Source organism: Triticum urartu, chromosome 5, assembly GCF_003073215.2.
Source record: "Triticum urartu cultivar G1812 chromosome 5, Tu2.1, whole genome shotgun sequence".
NCBI classification, from domain to species: domain Eukaryota; kingdom Viridiplantae; phylum Streptophyta; class Magnoliopsida; order Poales; family Poaceae; genus Triticum; species Triticum urartu.
In genome coordinates, this window is record NC_053026.1 from 360,981,871 (window position 1) to 361,002,251 (window position 20,381).

A 20,381-nucleotide genomic window follows, 5' to 3' on the forward strand; every position below is an offset into this window, starting at 1 on the left:
TCTCCCCGAAAGCAGTTATATAGAGTTGGAGTTGGAGTCGGGGGGTCTCCAGGGGGCCCACGAGGTAGGGGGCGCGCCCTAGGGGGGGCGCCCCCACCCTCGTGAGAAGGGTGTGGCCCCCCTGGTCTTCATCTTTGGCGAGGATTTTTTATTATTTATTGTAAGGTATTCCGTGGAGTTTCAGGTCATTCCGAGAACTTTTGTTTTCTGCACATAAAACAACATCATGGCAATTCTGCTGAAAACAGCGTCAGTCCGGTTAGTTCCATTCAAATCATACAAGTTAGAGTCCAAAACAAGGGCAAAAGTGTTTGGAAAAGTAGATACGACAGAGACGTTTCAATCCCCTGCAGGGCGCTTTGGGTTTCCCCCCGGGCGTCGCTCGTGGCTTGACGCGCCTTGGTGAGTTTGGACTCCTTCTCCGTTAAACTCTGCTCCAAGGCCTCGCATTTACTTACGGCCTCTTGCAGCTCCTGCTCAGCTTTAATAACTCTGGCTTCGTGTTTCTCACGAAGAGTCCGCTCCATGGCCGCCTTTTCCTCGGCCTCGGCAACGACCTTTTTGAGGGCCTCGACTTCGGTCATAACCCCTAGCACAAATTATGCGGCTTATTTCATACTGAACATCTATTTCACAATAAATGCGCGCAACGCTTGTGCATACCTTGTTTATCCCTCAACCGCATTTTTAATTGGCCAATTTCTTTTATGGCCCGCTCTAGACTTTGATTCAGTCCGGAGATCTCCGCAGTACGAGAGGCAGCAGCCGATACAGGTATCTGCTTGGAACAGAAGAGAAATCAATATCATTCAATGAGTCTTCCTGTGATCATCAATGCGATCCCCTGTCCGGTTCCTTCTTTCACCGAGCAGGGTATCAGGGGCTACTATATATACTATGACACTCTTCGGCAACTTATAAAACATACCTCAAAGCCTCTTATAAGACTGATACAGGCTTCGTTCAGTCCACTCCCGGTTGACTGAATCTTCTCAATCACCACACCCATAAGGGCACGGTGTTCGTCAACAATGGAGGCGTCTCGTAACGCCACCAATAAAGCATCCGACACCTCTGGATGGACAGAGGTCGCCGGCGGAACAGGCACATTCCCTCCAGCTGAAGGAGGCTGCCTTCTTAATTCTGGAGCCGTATAAACCTCTGGAATCACATCCGGTGAGGAGCCGAACTCAAGGCCGCCCCCGCCGTCAGACCCTATGGGAATCTTTTCCCCCACGTGTCTGGCCCCTGTGGTTTGACCTCCAGGTGCCGCCTTCACGGTTTCTTCCTTTCCTCCTTGGCCAGGGCCCTCCTGGGACGAAGCCTCGGTGTTATGCACCTGTTTGGAGGAAGGGCCTTTTGGGGCGTCCCACTCTCCATAGCATTCGAGCTCAGCAGGTCCTCTGATGAGGATTGCTGGGTACGGGACCTCACCGGACTACCAAAAATATGGCTTAAGGTTAAAATACTAAGCCATGATGAGTCCGGACGCTTAAAACGTACTCGGATTTTATATACTTACGAGTTGACCAGGGGCTAGGCCCTGGGATCCCATGCCAGGTCGCTGTCGGCGGCGGTAGTGGATTCCTCCAGAAGAGAAGCCCTTCCCCTTTTGGGCAGTTCGGTCTCCAAGGGTGCGGAGGCCGTCCTCTTCCTGCTTCCCCCCACAGGGGATTCATCTTCCTCCTCCTTTTTATCCTCTTCGGAGGCGGAACGGGCATCAGAGCCTTCGGGTATTATGTCTTAAGTGCCGTGACAACGAAGGCCGCCCCGGGTCTTTTTGGCCTCCTCGTCGGCCATCTTCTTCGGCACCTTGTAGGGCGCTGGGACCAGCATCTTCGTTAGAAGTGGGATGGCCGGGTCTTCGGGAAGCGGGGCCGGACAATGTGTCCGCTCCGCCTTCTTCATCCAGCTCTGGGGGAATTGAATAAACATGTGTTAAGCGCTTCCTACGGGTCATGTGGATATAAAAGTTTGATAAATTCACCGAACTTGAAGGGCGGGACAGTTGGTACCCATGGTCTTCGGCGGAGTCCGGCCATGATTTGCTGGACTTGAAAAGCACCTTCCAAATGTCCTCGTGCGAGGATCCGAAGAACCTTCGCAAAGTTTGGTGCCTGGCCGGATCGAAATCCCATAGATTGCAGGTCTGCTGTTGACAAGGCAGCATCCGGCGGACTAACATCACCTGGACTACGTTGACAAGTTCAATGCTCTTATCTCCCATATCTTTAACACACGTCTGAAGCACCGACAGTTCGTCAGACGAGGACCAATCCAGGCCTTTCTTGACCCAGGATGTAAGCCGTAGAGGGGCGCCGGATCGAAACTCGGGAGAGGCGGCCCATTCCTTGCCGCACGGCTCAGTGATGTAGAACCACTGCTGTTGCCACTCCTTGACAGAATCATTAAAGGTTCCCGTTGGCCATATGACATTGGGCATCTTGCTCACCATAGCGCCCCCGCACTCGGAGTGCTCGCCGCCCACCACCTTGGGCTTCACATTAAAAACCTTCAGCCATAAACTAAAGTGCGGCGAAATGCGGAGGAAAGCCTCGCACACGACAATAAATGTCGATATATTGAGGAAGGAATTAGGGGACAGATCATGAAGATTGATCCCATAATAGTACATGATGCCGCGAACGAACGGGTGGAGGGGAAACCCTAGCCCACGGACAAAATGAGGGAGGAATACAACCCTCTCATGGGGGTCCGGTGTAGGGACGATCTGTCCCGCCGTCGGGAGACGGTGGCTGATTTTCTTGGCCAGATACCCGGCCTCCCGAAGCTTTTTGATATCCTTCTCTCGGACGGTAGAGGCCATCCATTTGCCTCCTGCTCCGGATCCGGACATCTTTGTAAGGCCTTTTGTGGGCAGAGAAGTTGAACGCTTGGGCGATGTAGCCTGAGCAGAAGGGAATGAATCGGGAAGAAGGCGTGGGTGAAAAGAGTGAATCCTTGTCCCTTTATAAGGGCAGAAGAGGCGGTGTGCCTCCCCACTCACCTGGTAAAACCTCTTATTTCCCAAGCGCCATAATTGATGGCGCGGTTGGGTTACCCACATCCGTATTGATGAGAATCCCGTGATAGGGGGACACAATCTCTTCTTTGACAAGACGTGTCAAGAAAATCACCTCACGATATGTGCAGTGCTGGTTGAGAAAAAGGTTCGAATAATGACCAGGCCATGACATGATGTCATGTTGCTAAACTTGTCAGCGGGTTAAATTTGTGGAAATATTATTCTCTCTACGGTGGTATGTGGAACTTGTTTTGCAGAGCCGGACACTATCCTTGTGTTCAAAATCTTCCATGGAGTATTCGGAGGAGGAACCCGCCTTGCAATGCCGAAGACAAAACTGCACGCCGGACTCATCATCATTGAAGCCTGGTTCAGGGGCTACTGAGGGAGTCCTGGATTAGGGGGTCTCCGGACAGCCGGACTATATCCTTTGGCTGGACTGTTGGACTATGAAGATATAAGATTGAAGACTTCGTCCCGTGTCCGGATGGGACTTTCGTTGGCGTGAAAGGCAAGCTTGGCAATACGGATATGTAGATCTCCTCCCTTGTAACCGACTCTGTGTAACCCTAGCCCCCTCCGGTGTCTATATAAACCAGAGGGTTTAGTCCGTAGGACAACATACAATCATATGATAGGCTAGCTTCTAGGGTTTAGCCTCTACGATCTCGTGGTAGATCAACTCTTGTAATACTCATATCATCAAGAACAATCAAGCAGGACGTAGGGTATTACCTCCATCAAGAGGGCCCGAACCTGGGTAAACATCGTGTCCCCTGCCTCCTGTTACCATCCGCCTTAGATGCACAGTTCGGGACCCCCTACCCGAGATCCGCCGGTTTTGACACCGACACCTAGTGTTCCATGGGAGGATATATCAATGGACTTTATTTTAGGTTTACCTCGAACAAAGAAGGGGAAGGATAGCATATTTGTTGTCATGGATAGATTCTCGAAAATGGCACACTTTATACCATGTCATAAAAGTGATGTTGCTAATGTTGCTAAATTGTTCTTTCATGAAATTATTCGCCTGCATGGTGTGCCAAATACAATTGTTTCAGATCATGATACTAAATTTCTCAGACACTTTTGGAGATGTTTATGGGCTAAGTTGGGGATTAAACTGATCTTTAGTACTACATGTCACCCCCAAACTGATGGACAAACTAAAGTAGTCAATAGAACATTGTCTACTATGCTTAGGTTGTTTGAAGAATAACCTTAAAATGTGGGAAGAATGCTTGCCTCATATTGAATTTGCTATAATCGTTTGCTGCATTCTACTACTAAGACGTGCCCTTTTGAGATTGTGTATGGTTTCCTACCTCGTGCACCCATTGATTTTTTGCCTCTTCCATCTTCGGAGAAGGTTAATTATGATGCTAAACAACATGCTGAATTGATCTAAAAAATGCATGAGTTAGTATAGAGCGCACGAATGCCAAATATAAACTTGTTGGAGATAAGGCTAGAAAACATGTTGTCTTTGCACCTGGGGATCTTGTTTGGTTACATTTGCGTAAGGATAGGTTTCCTGATTTGCGCAAGTCAAAGCTAATGCCACGTGTTGATGGTCCTTTCAAGGTGTTAGAGAAGATAAATGATAATGAATATAAACTTGAGCTACCTGCAGATTTTGGGGTTAGTCCCACTTTTAACATTGCCGATTTGAAGTCTTATTTGGGTGAGGAAGATGAGCTTCCGTCGAGGACGACTTCAATTCAAGAAAGGGAGGATGATGAGGACATCACTACCACATTTACACCCACAATCCCTACTGCTACATATAATGGACCAATTACTAGAGCTCGCGCACGCCAATTAAATTACCAGGTACTTTCGTTTCTTGGTAATGATTCTAATATTCATGAGAATATGATGCTGCATAAATTGGATACATTTGTTTTGCTTACAAATGAAGGACCTAGCATGAACAAGAACATTGTACATTGGAGCATGATCAAGCATGGAGAGGATGGCGCGCGCAAGGAGAACAAGAACGGAGTTTCTGGTGGAGTTTTCAACACTTTGGATCCACCATGATGACATAGAAGGACATGAAAGAAATATTCAAGATGGCCTTTCATAAATTTTATCCATAGTTTAATACAGGTGCCGCGCCACCTTATTTTTGGGTCCGGCCCATGTAATTTCAAAATAATACTCATAGACTGGTTTTAGAGTCCGTATTGTAGGGGAGACGACTCAGGAGATGTTTTAGTCCCACCTTGCCAAGAGTGGGCAAAATCCCCCACTACTGGAATGAGAGAATTTGCCATCAGCCAGTTCTTTGCCGTGTGCTAGCTGACGGTAAAGAAGGCCTTTGTTGTTTGCTTACAAAAAATAGACGACAAAGAACTGGTTGATGACAAAGATATTATTTGCCATCAGCATGTTCTTTGCTGTCAGCTAGCGGACGACAAAGAGGTGGGGTGGGGTCCAGTGGAGGCCGGCGCGTGGGGCCTGGCCCATCCCCCCTCTGTGCCGTCTGCTAGCTGACGGCAAAGTTTCTTTGTTGTTCGCTAGCTAACGGAAAATTAGCCACTACCTAACGGGCTGTTACCCACTCGGGCCCCTCTCTCTTCTCTCTCTCCATCTCCTTGACCGCACCCCGCTGCTGCCCCCGACCGTCGCCCCCGACCGCACCCCGCCTCGCCCGACCGCTGATCCGACCCCACGCCACCCCCGCCCCGACTACACCCCGCCACCACCCCCGACCCCGACCGCACGCCACCGCCGTCGCCCCGACCCCACGCCGCCCCTGACCGCACATCGCCGCCGCCCCCCACCCCACCATCCCGTCACCGCACCACCCCACCACCCTGTCGCCGTACCACCCCACTATCGCCGCCTCACCACCCGCCCCTGCGCGGCCCGTCGCCCCGCCGCTCCGACGACGAGGCGCCCCGCCGCCCTCACCGCCCCGATGACCCGGCGCCCCACAGCCCCCGATGACCCGGCGCCCCACAGCCCCCGCTGCCCCGCTGCCCCACCGCCCCACTCCGGTGAGCCTCTCCCTCCTATTTTTTTTCTTTTTTCTACTGTCAGTTAGGTTAGTTACTAGTGTTAGTTAGGTTAGTTCTAGGTTATAGTTAGGTTAGTTCTAGGTTAGTTAGGTTAAGAAGAATAAGAAGAGGAGGAGGAGGAGGAGAAGAAGAAAAGGGGGAGGAGAAGAAAATAAGAAGAAGAAGAAGAAGAAGAAGAGGAGGAGGAGGAGGAGGAGAAGAAGAAGAAGAAGAAGAAGAAGAAGAAGAAGAAGAAGAAGAAAAGGGGGAGGAGAAGAAAATAATAATAAGAAGAATAGGAGGAGGAGGAGGAGAAAATGGGAAAGAGAAGAAGAAGAAGAAGGCGAAGAACAAGAGGAGGAGGAGGAGGAGGAGAAGAAGAAGAAGAAGAAGAAGAAGAAGAGGAGGAGGAGGAGGAGGAGGAGGAGGAGGAGGAGAAGAAGAATAAGAAGAAGGAGAAGAAGAAGATGATGATGAAAAAGAAGGAAGAAGAAGGTGATGAAAAAATAAGAAGAAGTAGAAGAAGATGATGAAAAAGAAGGAAGAAGAAGATGAAAAAAAGATGTAGAAAAAGTAGAAAAAGAAAGAAAAGAAGGTCGAGGGTCGAGGGTCGGGAAGGAGGGTCGAGGATCGTCGAGGGGTCAAAGTTTTTTTCATAGTCTGAAGTGTCGATGATTTATTTATGTGATGTGATGTCCTAAATTTTCTTGACTCGATCGGTAAAATTTGCAGGATTTGTGCTATTTCATCTCCTTGGAATCATCATTGGTAGAACTTTTTGGTCCGTGATCCCGCTGTTGTTTGACTACTTCCTCTACAGCCGAGGGTGAGCTACGAATCCACCTTCACCTCCTACGCTCTTTTGATCATGTAAGTGCATTTCATTTTCATGCTAAGTCGCGTAACCTAGGCGTCTCCCGCCCGAAAGGGTTGCATCGATAAATATGCATTCGGTTGCATATTTATCACCGTAACTCATTCGGATTGTCCAGCGACTTCTGTCAGCGTTCTAGGAACCAGGGTACCCAGACTTGCTTGCCTGTGGCCGACGGCGTGGCTGCACCGACGGCTTGGTACGACCCATCTTCAGCTTCGGCAAGACAAGACCCTCACAAGGGGCCAAGCCTCGCGAGGCGGATGACACCAAGACCTCCGGAGGGAGCGGCCTCCCTAGGCTGGCTCCTGAGGAGTGGAGATTCCTATGCAAGCATTCACCTCATGAGGTCGAGGTGACACAAGCCATGACGACCAAGGCCAGGCGGGCGCCAGCGGGCATAGAGCAGCAGGTTTCCTATTTGGTGCTAAGGAGGCCAGCGCGGGCGTGGGGTCTCGAGGAATCACCAAATGGTTTCCATTCCTGTGTAACAAGACCGAGACTGCCAGGACGCCAGGACGAATGTCATCACCGAGCCCACCACGGCGTCACGACCAGAAGCTTTGCAGGCAAAGACCACCTTTCGTCAGGATAGGATGTACTTCTTGTCCCCCTTCCAAATTGGCCATTGTGGGATCCCTTCCCGCCTTTGTTTGGAGGAAGAGGACCAAGGCCACTATAAATATAGCTTAGCCACCACCGTAGAAGGGAGGGAGACTTCTCTTGCTCACACCTACACAAGAACAGACCTCCTGAGGTTGTTCTTCCTCTGTACTAGTTCATCCTCAGCCCCTCACGAGACTAATCCACCCCAAAGTAGGAGTAGGGTCTTACACCGCAAGGTATAGCCCGAACCTGGGTAAACTGTCGTGTCTCTTTCCTTCCCCGTTCATCGAGCTAGGTCGTGAGAGCGACGATTGGTTGGCTTGAGAGGTTGAGTTCTTCGCACACGCCCCAGAGCTCGAACCTTTTCTTGGGTCTGTGGAGCCCTGAATCCGACATTTGGCGTGCCAGGTAGGGGCGTGTAGAAGCCTCTCTCCTGTTGGTCGTTCCTCTGCCATTCCACAATTCTCATGGCCGACGCTCGTCGAGTTCGTGCTGAGCGCCGAGCATCCCTCGCCGCCCCGCGTTGCTCAGATAGAGCTTGCGGGCGATGATGCCCCTCGCTGCTCCCCATCACCTGCGGCTAACGCCGCCAGCGGCCCCGTGGTCCATGAGCAGTAGGACTCATCGATGCCGCCTTCCGTGCGGCGCGATGGTCGCACCGCCACTCCGTCGCTGACTCCAGCCGCTGCTTCGTCCTCCCATGCTCGTCGCGGGCCGGCAAACATGCAGGCTGTGGCACCCCGGCTCAGAGAGACCGGAATGCCCCATATTCCAGCCCAGAGATCGAGTTAAGTCTCTGGAATACGACACTGCTTGGCATAGAACAAATTAGCTCTTTATTACAATCGATATGGACACAAGGGGATTACATCGGCACGCTGACACTACGCCTGCTAAGGTTGCTCTATGCAAGCAACAGAACAACACATAGCGGCAGAATATATTCTAGCAGCGGAACAACGGCCACGACGATGGACTCCACTCCGCAGGGACGCTGGCTGGAATGTTTATCCTAGCTCGCAAACTCAAGATCCTCGGCAAACAAGCAATCCGACAAGGCATGACCTGCAAACTGGCATGACACGCCAGGTCAGTACATTGAATATACTTGCAAGCTCACAGCAACGAAAGCAATCAAGACAAACAACAACATGGCAATCACAGGTTACTTAGCAATGATGAACATGATACTAGCAGAATAACATGGCATGGACATGATACAGCTAGAAGAATACCAGATGAGCACGACATGAACATATGATGATACTAGCATGCATCATGTTAACAATATCATGCACCGACTTACTCTGTTCAGGGTTACTTGTAACCACCGCATGGATCACTTACCATCATGGTCATCACACGATCACCTCAGGATCAAATCAAGCTTGGTATTAACAATACCGTAGTAATCATTACATGACCACAAGGAGCTTGATCTTTACCCTTGATTCTCGCATAACACCATAAACCTCAACCATCTTAGGTATCCTCGATACCACTGTGATCCTCTCACGATCACATGAAGATCAACCAACTTCTTTCATCATCGAACCGGGGTTATTATTAAACATGTTATTATTACTGTTGACCTATAGTGTGACCTACTACGAACTGGGCCCTTATCCGCGGGCATGGCTATCAATAGATTAAACACTCTGCAAAGGTTAGCACACTGTACCCACACCACGGAACCCATGGCCTCGTGTTCCCATTTGGGTGGACCAACGGCGTTCCGACAAAACTGATCTATTGCCATGACACTCTCCCAACCACTCTGACAAACTCCCCTTTGGGCTAAGTCATGGGTGGCCCCAATGCCACTCTGGACATCCAACGACCACCGTCGTGGCAAGACAAAACCGGTCCCAAACGGGGACATGTGCACATAGCCAAACTCGGGCTCACAAGGCTTATGTCCGCCTACCTGGCCAAGGTAGCGCGCGCCCATAACCTTCCCTAGATGGAGGCACCGATGAGAGGCATGACAATAGACCTAGTTAGGAGCCCCCATAAAGCAAGTGTGCTTGCACTGGTCAGCTCGATTTCGATGGCACTATGACTCAGCCAACAGTTGTTCAAGTTCATTTAAGTCCGGTTAAACTTGAATGTAATAAGCTGAGCCATATTAAAATAACATGATTCAACTACAATGCAGGATCATGATATCATCATAAGCATGGAGGTGCAACATAATCATCATGCATAACAATAATGGATCATTTATGAAACCGAGCATGGCATACTGGCGAGCATGAGCATAACACTACATATGAGCATAGCATGACCACTAGCATCAGAAATAAATACCATGCAAGAACACAACAAGAATACTACCAAGTAAGCATGTAACCAACTAGATGCAACGGTACTGGATAACAAACGGTAAGCATGCATTAGAATGAACAACACTACCACTAGCATGTGCTACTACTACCAAGCATGACAGGAGAAAATAATACTAGCAAGTAGTACAAGATAACAAGATGCATCAGAACATAGCATGAAGGTGGACATGAATCCACGAGCATAATCGAAACAACGACAGTAGCAGCAAATAAGCAGGCAGTAAATGGTCAAACATTTATTAAATATTCAAGTAGAAACCATGGCTACTACATGCTTATCATGCAAGTGGCTGTTGTGGCTTGCCTGGGGGTGACGGAGACTCCGGGAAGAAGTGCGGTGAAGCCACAAAACGAAATGCCGGACATACTTCTCTCTTGAAGGGGATGGTTAGAAGCAAGGTACAAAGGTCATTTTCACAGTGAGACCACCTAGTGAAAATGGCACCAACAGAAAGATCTCGATGAGACGAAGAAGCGGGCGTTGGTTTCACCTCGATCGGAGTTACAATCGCGGAGATACGGAAGGAAGAAGTTCAGGGACCAATCTGTAAAATAATATTCACAAACAGGCCCTTGGAGGTTAAAACAGAAAGCACACTAAGTAAAGTTACGTTTTCAGAACTGAGAAAGCGCACTTACAGCCGAAGAGCTCCAGAATATGCTTTGCTTCGGGGAAAACGTAACTAACACATACGTTTTCACTTAAATGCGCGTGGGCCCGGGGCTGGTCAACGCCCAGTGGCTGACGAGTGGGGTCCGCGAGGAGGAGGGGGCCTGCCTGGCCCCTGTCTTCTTCCTCCTCGCCCTGCCCCTGATCGAAATAGAGGAGGCGAGGCAGGGGAGGGCGCCGGCGATATGGCCGGCTCCGGCCACCTCCGGCCAAGAGGAGGCCACCGGCGGGCTCGGGAGACGGCGCCGCGTCCACCTGACGCAGCAGCAGCACCAGGAAGGGCCGGCGCGACGGAGCTCTTGCGGCGACAAAGAAGCGGGGAGGCGGTGGTCGGACTAGGGGACAGCGGCCACAGGGGCTCCGGCGGCGGGGAGAGTGGAGGGAGAGGTGCGCCGGGGTCGGGGTGGTCTCCTGGTGTGACCTAGAGGAGTGGAGGGGGACTAGGGCGGTCGGAATCGATAGGAGGCCGGCGATGGCCGCGGCGGTTGGGGCACTGGCAGCGAGCTCCGGTGAGCTAGAAGAGAGGGGGAGGGGTGCACGAGCTGCGGAGGAGGTCGGGCACTCCTTAAATAGCCGAGGGGAGGGAACTAGAGCATCATGGGCGAGCTCCAACGTGGCTCTAATGGAGGACAGGGGCTGGACGCGGCACGGGCATGGCGTTTGCGGCCGAACGACGACGAGATAAGGCGGTCCTGGGCACCAGAGGATGCAAATGAGCACGGGGGTGCTCCTGGACAAGGAGAGGCGTCGAGACGCGGAGGGAAGAGGCCGGAACAAGGACGAGAATGTGCCAGAGCACGAGATTTGGCTGGCATGACCCGTGGTCACCGCGTGAACTAGCGCACGCGGCACGTTTTGGCCCGACCGACCATGTCCAGTAGATAGTCCTTAGTGCCTTTAGTTGCAATGAAGAAAGAAAAGATCCCAGGGGCAAAGAAGAGATTAGCACCAAGCTCCAAAACGTTTTAGCGGCAACCTGTTTGATGCGAATTGTGAGATCTAGAGCAGTGCAAAGACTCTGGGCTTTGGCCTAGCTTGATAACAAGCTAAGGTAATTGTGGTGACCAAATATCAGACGAAATGGAGCTCTCTAGAGTGCACTTGCTGTAGAGAGTGGCCCACTGGTCAGATTTGGAAATGATGAAGTAGCACTCACAAAAATGATTTCCATGAGCTGAAAATTGGAGAAGATGAGTTATTTGGTGATATGAAGCTGATGTAAATGTTTCATGCCATTTGGAAATACCAAAATGGTACTTGCTTCACAACGCAGCTCTCTGGACAGAATTTAAGAAAAATAGCTGAGGAAAATTGGCTAGATAAAATGAGCCAAAAATTTGTGGAGAGAGTTGATATGGATAGGATATTGTCCTGGTAAATGTTCAGCTTAACTGAAGCAATATAAAATATAGTTGCTTCACAACCTGAAAATCCGACCAGAAATCAAGATTTGATGCTGAGGTCACATAGAGTGATGAAATGAGCCCAAATCTTGAGGAGAGTGATGATTTGATCATATTAAGGACCCAAAATTTCAAATCAATTGTATTAACCTAGCTAGTACTTCCTTCACAAAGAATTCCCTTAGACAGGAACTTTGAAAAATTGCTCAGTAATATTCACTAGGAAAATTGAGTTGAATTTTGACAGGAGGCAATGATATGGACATGAAAAGGTGTCCAAAAAGTTTGGGGTCAATCAAGCAAAGATAAATGACACTTCCTTCTCAAAAAGCCACTTAGGGCAGAATGAGAAAAGTAATATTTGTGAATTATCTTTGATGATGCCAAGGAAAGGTTTTGACATATTTTAGGAGGATATGACCCAAACAATTTATGAGCATTATTTGGGAATTTTGGGAGTGACAGAAATATAGGTTGCTTCACAACCTAGGGCAAAAGAATTATTTCTTAAATAGAAAAGGAATATTCCCAATAAAAGAATATTGGGATTTGGGTTAGGATGAGAAATGACAGGGTCTTGGGATGATTTAGAGCATGACAAGCCACTATGAAACCTAGGAAGACATGATCTTCCCAAGTTTTTGGATCACAGAGCCACGGAAAAGCAAATCAAAACAATAACTCAAATGAAATCAAAAGAAAAAGAAAAAGCCAAAATCCAGGGTGTTACACAGGCTGCGTTGCTCATGGCGCGCGAGCTCCTGCGCTATCGCTCGGCCGACGACCTCTACGAGGACTGGCTGGACCGCATCGCCGAGCTCGTCAACGCCGCTGGAGAGGCTCCTGCGCCGATGACCCACAAGTATAGGGGATCAATTGTAGCTCTTTTCAATAAGTAAGAGTGTCGAACCCAACGAGGAGCAGAAGGAAATGACAAGTAGTTTTCAGTAAGGTAATGTCTGCAAGTGCTGAGATTGTAAGTAGCAGAGTAGTTTATAGCAAGATAATTTGTAACAAGCAAGTAACGATACTAGTAACAAAAATGCAGCAAGGTAGCCCAATCCTTTTGAGGCAAAGGACGGTCCAAAACAGTCTCTTATGATAAGCAAAGCGTTCTTGAGGGTACACGGGAATTTCATCTAGTCACTTTCATCATGTTGGTTTAATTCGTGTTCGCTACTTTGATAATTTGATATGTGGGTGGACCGGTGCTTAGGTGTTATTCTTACTTGAACAAACCTCCTACTTATGATTAAACCTCCCACAAGCATCCGGAACTACGAGAAAAGTATTAAGAATAAATTCTAACCATAACATTAAACTTTTGGATCCAATCGGTCCCTTACGGAATAGCGCATAAACTGGGGTTTGAGCTTCTGTCACTCTCGCAACCCATCATCTAATTGCTACTCCACAATGCATTCCCTTAGGCCCAAATATGGTGAAGTGTCATGTAGTCGACGTTCACATGACACCACTAAGGGAATCACAACATACATACTATCAAAATATCAAACACATATCAAATTCACATGATTACTTGCAACATGATTTCTCCCGTGACCTCAAGAACAAAGGTAACTACTCACAAATGATAAACATGCTCATGATCAGAGGGGTATTAAATAGCATATAGGATCTGAACATATAATCTTCCACCAAGTAAACCATGTAGTAATCAACTACAAGATGTAATCAACACTACTAGTCACTCACAAGTACCAATCTATAGTTCCGGTAACAAGATTGAACACAAGAGATGAAATAGGGTTTGAGAGGAGATGGTGTTGTTGAAGATGTTGATGGAGATTGCCCTCCCCAAGATGGGAGAATTGTAGGTGATGATGATGACGATGATTTCCCCCTCCGGGAGGGAAGTTCCCCCGGCGGAATCGCTCCACCGGAGGGCAAAAGTGCTCCTGCCCAAGTTCCGCCTCGAGGCAGCGGCGCTTCATCCCAAAAGCCCTCCCTTTATTTTTTCTAGGTCAAAATGACTTATATACCAACATATGGGCACCGGAGGTGGGCCGAGGAGGGCACAACCCACGAGGGCGCGCCTGGGCTCCCTGGCGCGCCCAGGTGGGTTGTGCCCACCTGGTGGGCCCCATCTGGTAGTTATTTGCTCCAATAATTCTTAAATAATCCATAAAAAATCTCCGTGAAGTTTCAGCTTGTTTGGAGTTGTGCAGAATAGGTGGCCTGACGTAGCTTTTTCAGGTCCAGATTTCCAGCTGCCAGAATTCTCCCCCTTAGTGTGTACCTTGCAAATTATGAGAGAAAAGGCATTAGAATTACTCCAAGAAGCATTATTATGGATAAAAACATTGTAAATAACAGTAAGAAAACATGATGCAAAATGGACGTATCAACTCCCCCAAGCTTAGACCTCGCTTGTCCTCAAGCGAAAACCGAAATAAAAAAACATGTCCACATGCTTTGAGAGAGAGGTGTCGATAAAAACAAAATACGGACATAGAAGCATCATGTTGATTATTATAACAACAACAAAATTAAACATAGGACTTTTATCATATACTTCTCATGAATAAGTAATAGTTCATCACACAATCAAAGTATAAAGCAAAAAAACTCTATTAGAAACCAACACACTATGTTCTCAGTCAACTTTGCAACTACAATTCATCATCTTTTCAGGAAGGGTCACATGTCGGAGCCTTTAGGCAAGTCCACATACTCAACCATCATATAGTCTTCTATGATTGCCAACACTCACCTTGTACCCATGAGCAAAACATTTCAACCGGACACGTAGAAAGATAGGGGCTTATGGTTTCGCCTCCCAACATACTCACCTCAAGGGTGATGTCAACAATAATAACTCATGCCACCCATATTCGAATGGACATATGTGCCCACCACATGATGCTTGCCAAAAGAGAAAAAATAAAAGGAATAGAGAGAAAAACTTTGACTCTTGCATAAAAGTAAATACATAAAAGTAAAAGATAGGCCCTTCGTAGAGGGAAGCAGAGGTTGCCATGCGCTTATTTGTTTGTATGCTCAATCCCTTAGTGCAAAAGAACGTCATGTTACATTGACCCTTGTGATAGCGACCTTTATTATGCAGTCTGTCGCTTTTATTATTCACCATCACAAGTGCTGGTGAACGCAATATTTCAAAAAAATCCTATGATCATGCAAGATCTATCTAAGAGATGCATAGAAATGAGAGGGGAGAGTGTGTCCACGTACCCTCGTAGACCGAAAGCGGAAGCATTTAGTAATGCGGTTGATGTAATCGAACGTCTTCGCGATCCAACTGATCCAAGTACCGAACGTACGGCACCTCCGCGTCAGCACACGTTCAGCTCGATGACGTCCCTCGAGCTCTTGATCCAGTTGAGGCTGAGGGAGAGTTCCGTCAGCATGATGGCGTGGTGATGGTGATGATGAAGTTACCGACGTAGGGCTTCGACTAAGCACTACAACGATATGACCGAGGTGTGTAACCGTGGAGGAGGGCACCGCACACGCCTAGGAGAAACTTGTGTGTCCTTTGGGGTGCCCCCTCCCACATATATAAAGGGGGGAAGAGGAGGAGGCCAGCCTAGAGGGGGCGTGCGCCATGGGGAGTCCAACTAGGATTCCCAATCCTAGTTGGAGTCCCCTTCCATCCAAGAGAGGGAGGAGGGAAGGAGGAAGAGGGGAGAAGGAAAGAGGGGGCGCCGCCCCCCTCCCTAGTCCAATTCGGACTGTCCATGGGGGGGACGTGCGGCCTCCCTTGTGGCCCTCCTCTCCTTTCCACTAGGGCCCATGAAGGCCCATCAACTTCCGCGCAGGGGGGGGGGGTTCCGGTAACCCCCGGTACTCCGAAACGACTCGAACCATTCCAGTGTACGAATGTAACCTTCCAATATATGAATCTTTGTGTCTCGACCATTTCGAGACTCCTCGGCATATCCGTGATCTCATCCGGGACTCTGAACAAACTTCGGTTCATCAAAACACGAAACTCACAATACAAATCGTCATTGAACGTTAAGCGTGCGGACCCTACGGGTTCAAGTACTATGTAGACATGACCTAGACATATCTCCGGTCAATAACCAATAGCGGAACTTGGATGCTCATATTGGTTCCTACATATTCCATGAAGATTGAGGGAGTCCTGGATTAGGGGGTGTTCGGATAGCCGAACTATACCTTCAGCCGGACTCCTGGACTATGAAGATACAAGATTGAAGACTCCGTCCCGTGTCCGGAAGGGACTTTACTTGGCGTGGAAGGCAAGCTTGGCGATACGGATGTTCAAATCTCCTACCATTGTAACCGACTCTATGTAACCCTAACCCTCTCCGGTGTCTATATAAACCGGAGGGTTTTAGTCCGTAGGATAACATACACATCAACAATCATACCATAGGCTAGCTTCTAGGGTTTAGCCTCTCTGATATCGTGGTAGATCTACTCTTGTACTACCCATATCATCAATATTAATCAAGCAGGACGTAGGGTTTTACCTCCATCGAGAGGGCCCGAACCTGGGTAAAACTTCGTGTCCCTTGCCTTCTGTTACCATCCAGCCTAGACGCACAGTTCGGGACCCCCTACCCGAGATCCGCCGGTTTTGACACCGACATTGGTGCTTTCATTGAGAGTTCCTCTATGCCGTCGCCATCAGGCCCGATGGCTCCTATGATCATCAATGGTGATGCAGTCCAGGGTGAGACCTTCCTCCCCGGACAGATCTTCGTCTTTGGCGGCTTCGCACTGCGGGCCAATTCACTTGGCCATCTAGAGCAGATCGAAAGCTACGCCCCTGGCCATCAGGTCAGATTCGGAAGTTTAAACTACACGGCTGACATCCGCGGGGACTTGATCTTTGACGGATTCGAACCACTGCCGAGCGTGCCGCACTGTCATGACGAGCATGATCTAACTCTGCCGCCGAACGGTGCCCTGGAGGCCGCACCCGCACCGGCTCCGACCCTTAGTTCGGAGTCAACTGCGCCGATCGAGGATGGGCGGTTGGACGCCACCTCGGGGGCTGCGATCCAAACGGCGATTGAGCCGAACACCAGCCCCATACTCTGCGAGGCTCGTGACTCCAAGGAGCCGGACTCCTCTCTGGACTTCGAACCCTCTGCGCCCCTGCCAGTCGAATCGGATTGGGCGCCGATCATGGAGTTCACTGCCGCAGACATCTTTCAGCACTCGCCTTTCGGCGATATCCCGAAGTCACTAAAGTCTCTCTCTTTATCAGGAGAGCCCTGGCCAGACTACGGTCAGCAAGGTTGGGGTACGGACGATGAAGAAATTCAAAACCCACCCACCACCCACTTTGTAGCCATTGTCGATGACTTAACAGACATGCTCGACTTCGACTCCGAAGACATCGACGGTATGGACGCCGATGAAGGAGATGATGAAGAACCAGCGCCTACTAGGCCCTGGAAAGCCACCTCGTCATATGACATATACATGGTGGACACCCCAAAATAGGGAGAGGGCGATGGAACGACGGAGGATGACCCCTCCAAGAAACAGCCCAAGCGCCAGCGTCAGCGGCGCCGCTCAAAATCCTGCCAACACAAAAACGGTGATTCCAGCACGGGAGATAATAATACTCCGGAGAGTGCCGAAGAAAACCCCCTCCAGCAAGGTTTAGCATAGGAGGATGGAGAAACCAGCCCTCATGAGAGAGCGGCAGACAGAGAGGTCGAGGACGATAATTATATGCCTCCCTCCGGAGACGAGGCAAGCCTCGGCGACGACGAATTTGTCGTGCCAGAGGATCCCGTTGAGCAAAAGCGTTTCCAACGCAGGCTTATGGCCACGGCAAGAAGCCTCAAGAAAAAACAGCAACAACTCAGAGCTGATCAAGATTTGCTGGTTGACAGATGGACTGAAGTCCTTGCAGCCGAAGAGCATAAACTCGAACGCCCCTCCAAGAGTTACCCAAAGCGCAAGTTGCTACCCCGATTAGAGGAGGAAGCACTTGATGCGGCCGAACGGCCACCTTGTGGCCGCGACAGAGAGGCCTCCCGGCCCTCCACTCAAGCTGCACCCCGTACCAAGGCACAGGAATATGCGCCGAACTTACAAGACATGTTGGAGGACAAGGCAAGGCAAACACGATCGATCTACGGATCGCGTGGGCACCCCACGGCTCGAGACAGTAACCGTCACGCCGGCCAAAAATTCGGCAGGGCCGAACACAATAGACAAAGCTCATTGGAGCTACGTCATGATATCGCCCAGTACAGAGGCGCTGCACACCCACTGTGCTTTACAGACGAAATAATGGATCATCAAATCCCCGAGGGTTTCAAACCCGTAAACATCGAATCATATGATGGAACAACAGACCCTGCGGTATGGATCGAGGATTATCTCCTTCATATCCACATGGCCCGCGGCGACGATTTTCACGCCATCAAATACCTCCCACTCAAGCTTAAAGGACCAGCTCGGCATTGGCTCAACAGCTTGCCAACAGGATCAATCAGTTGTTGGGAGGACCTGGAAGCCGCATTCCTCGACAATTTCCAGGGCACTTATGTGCGACCCCCAGACGCCGATGACCTAAGTCACGTAATCCAGCAGCCAAAGGAATCGTCCAGACAATTCTGGACACGGTTCCTAACAAAGAAAAATCAAATAGTCAACTGTCCGGACGCTGAGGCCCTAGCAGCCTTCAAGCACAATATCCGTGACGAGTGGCTGGCCCGGCACCTCGGACAGGAAAAGCCGAAATCTATGGTAGCACTCACGACACTCATGACCCGCTTTTGCACGAGAGAAGACAGCTGGCTCGCTCGTAGCAACAATATGACCAAGAACCCTGGTAGTTCGGACACCAGTGACATTAGTGGCAGGTCGCGTCGCAACAGCAGAAGCGCCGCATTAACGGCGACAATGCTGAGGATACGGCAGTTAATGCCGGATCCAGAGGCTCTAAATCCGGTCAGCGGAAGAAGCCATTCAAAAGGAATCCTAGGGGCCCGTCCAGCTTGGACCGAATACTCGACCGCTTGTGCCAAATACATGGCACCCCCGAAAAGCCGGCCAATCACACCAATAGGGATTGTTGGGTGTTCAAGCAGGCAGGCAAGCTAAGCGCCGACAATGAAGACAAGGGGCTGCATAGCGATGACGACGAGGAGCCCCGGCCGCCGAACAACAATGGACAGAAGGGTTTTCCCCCACAAGTGCGGACGGTGAACATGATATACGCCACCCACGTCCCCAAAAGGGAGCGGAAGCGCGCGTTAAGGGACGTATATGCGGTAGAGCCAGTCGCCCCAAAGTTCAACCCATGGTCCTCCTGCCCGATCACCTTTGATCGAAGAGACCATCCCACTAGCATCCGTCATGGAGGATTTGCCGCATTGGTTCTAGACCCAATTATTGACGGATTTCATCTCACTAGAGTCCTCATGGACGGCGGCAGCAGCCTGAACCTGCTTTACCAGGATACAATGCGAAAAATGGGCATTGATCCCTCGAGGATTAAGCCCACTAAAACGACTTTTAAAGGCGTAATACCAGGTGTAGAGGCCAACTGTACAGGCTCAGTCACACTTGAAGTGGTCTTCGGATCCCCGGATAATTTCCGAAGCGAGGAATTGATCTTTGACATAGTTCCATTCCGCAGTGGCTATCATGCACTGCTTGGACGAACCGCATTTGCCAAATTCAATGCGGTACCGCACTATGCATACCTTAAGCTCAAGATGCCAGGCCCTCGTGGAGTAATTACGGTCAATGGAAACGCCGAACGCTCCCTCTGAACGGAGGAGCACACGGCGGCCCTTGCAGTGGAAGTACGAAGCAGCCTCTTCAGGCAGCTCTCCAGTACGGCCATTAAACTTCCGGACACCGTCAAGCGCGCCCGGAGTAACCTACAACAAGACCGCCTGGCACGTTCCGAGCAGGCGTAGCAATGCGGCCCCAACCCCAACCCTCGCAAAAAGGCGACGCCAATACTTCGCGCACATAACTACGCTCTAGAAATACCATGGGCATAGGGGGAGGGGCACCATCACGGCACGCCCAAAACACAGCTTAAACCGCACCAGGGGCTGCCGATTTTTTACTTTTCTCTTACTTCCAGGACTTTACTCTTCGGAAGGCCTGTTCGGCAGTTCAATCGCCGCACAAACGATGCAAGGACCAGGGAAGCAGACAAGCCCTGCCGCATTACGGAAATCCCAGGTGGTCTCTATCACGAGCAGTATACCTGTTTCGCATACTATTCCACAGCTTGCCCCTGGAGCAGACATGTTAAATAGTCCAACTTTTCGTTTATCGCATTACTTGTATCGTTCTGCTTTGATCGCAACTATTTTTAAACAACGCATAGCTTTTGTCTATTTTTTGCATTATCTTTTTAATAAATGTTCCTTAACGACATGTTGCACCCGTACAGCTTGGTACGGCCAAAATACGCCAGGGGCTTTTAGCACCCCTCAATATGGTGTGAG

General features: G+C 49.7%; 1 protein-coding gene across 1 annotated transcript in view; it reads right to left on the reverse strand.

Annotated features, from left to right (window-relative positions):
* Positions 1-10,167: 10,167 nt before the first annotated feature.
* The window catches only part of LOC125507032, a 131,584-nt gene continuing 121,370 nt past the window's right edge, over positions 10,168-20,381 (reverse strand). Inside the window, exons 2-3 of the mRNA XM_048671730.1 lie at positions 10,501-11,418; positions 10,168-10,406 (exon numbers count right to left, since the gene is read on the reverse strand). Of these exons, the coding sequence (XP_048527687.1) occupies positions 10,291-10,406; positions 10,501-11,418 (1,034 nt within the window). The 3' untranslated portion in view covers positions 10,168-10,290. The remainder of the gene's footprint in view (positions 10,407-10,500; positions 11,419-20,381) is intronic.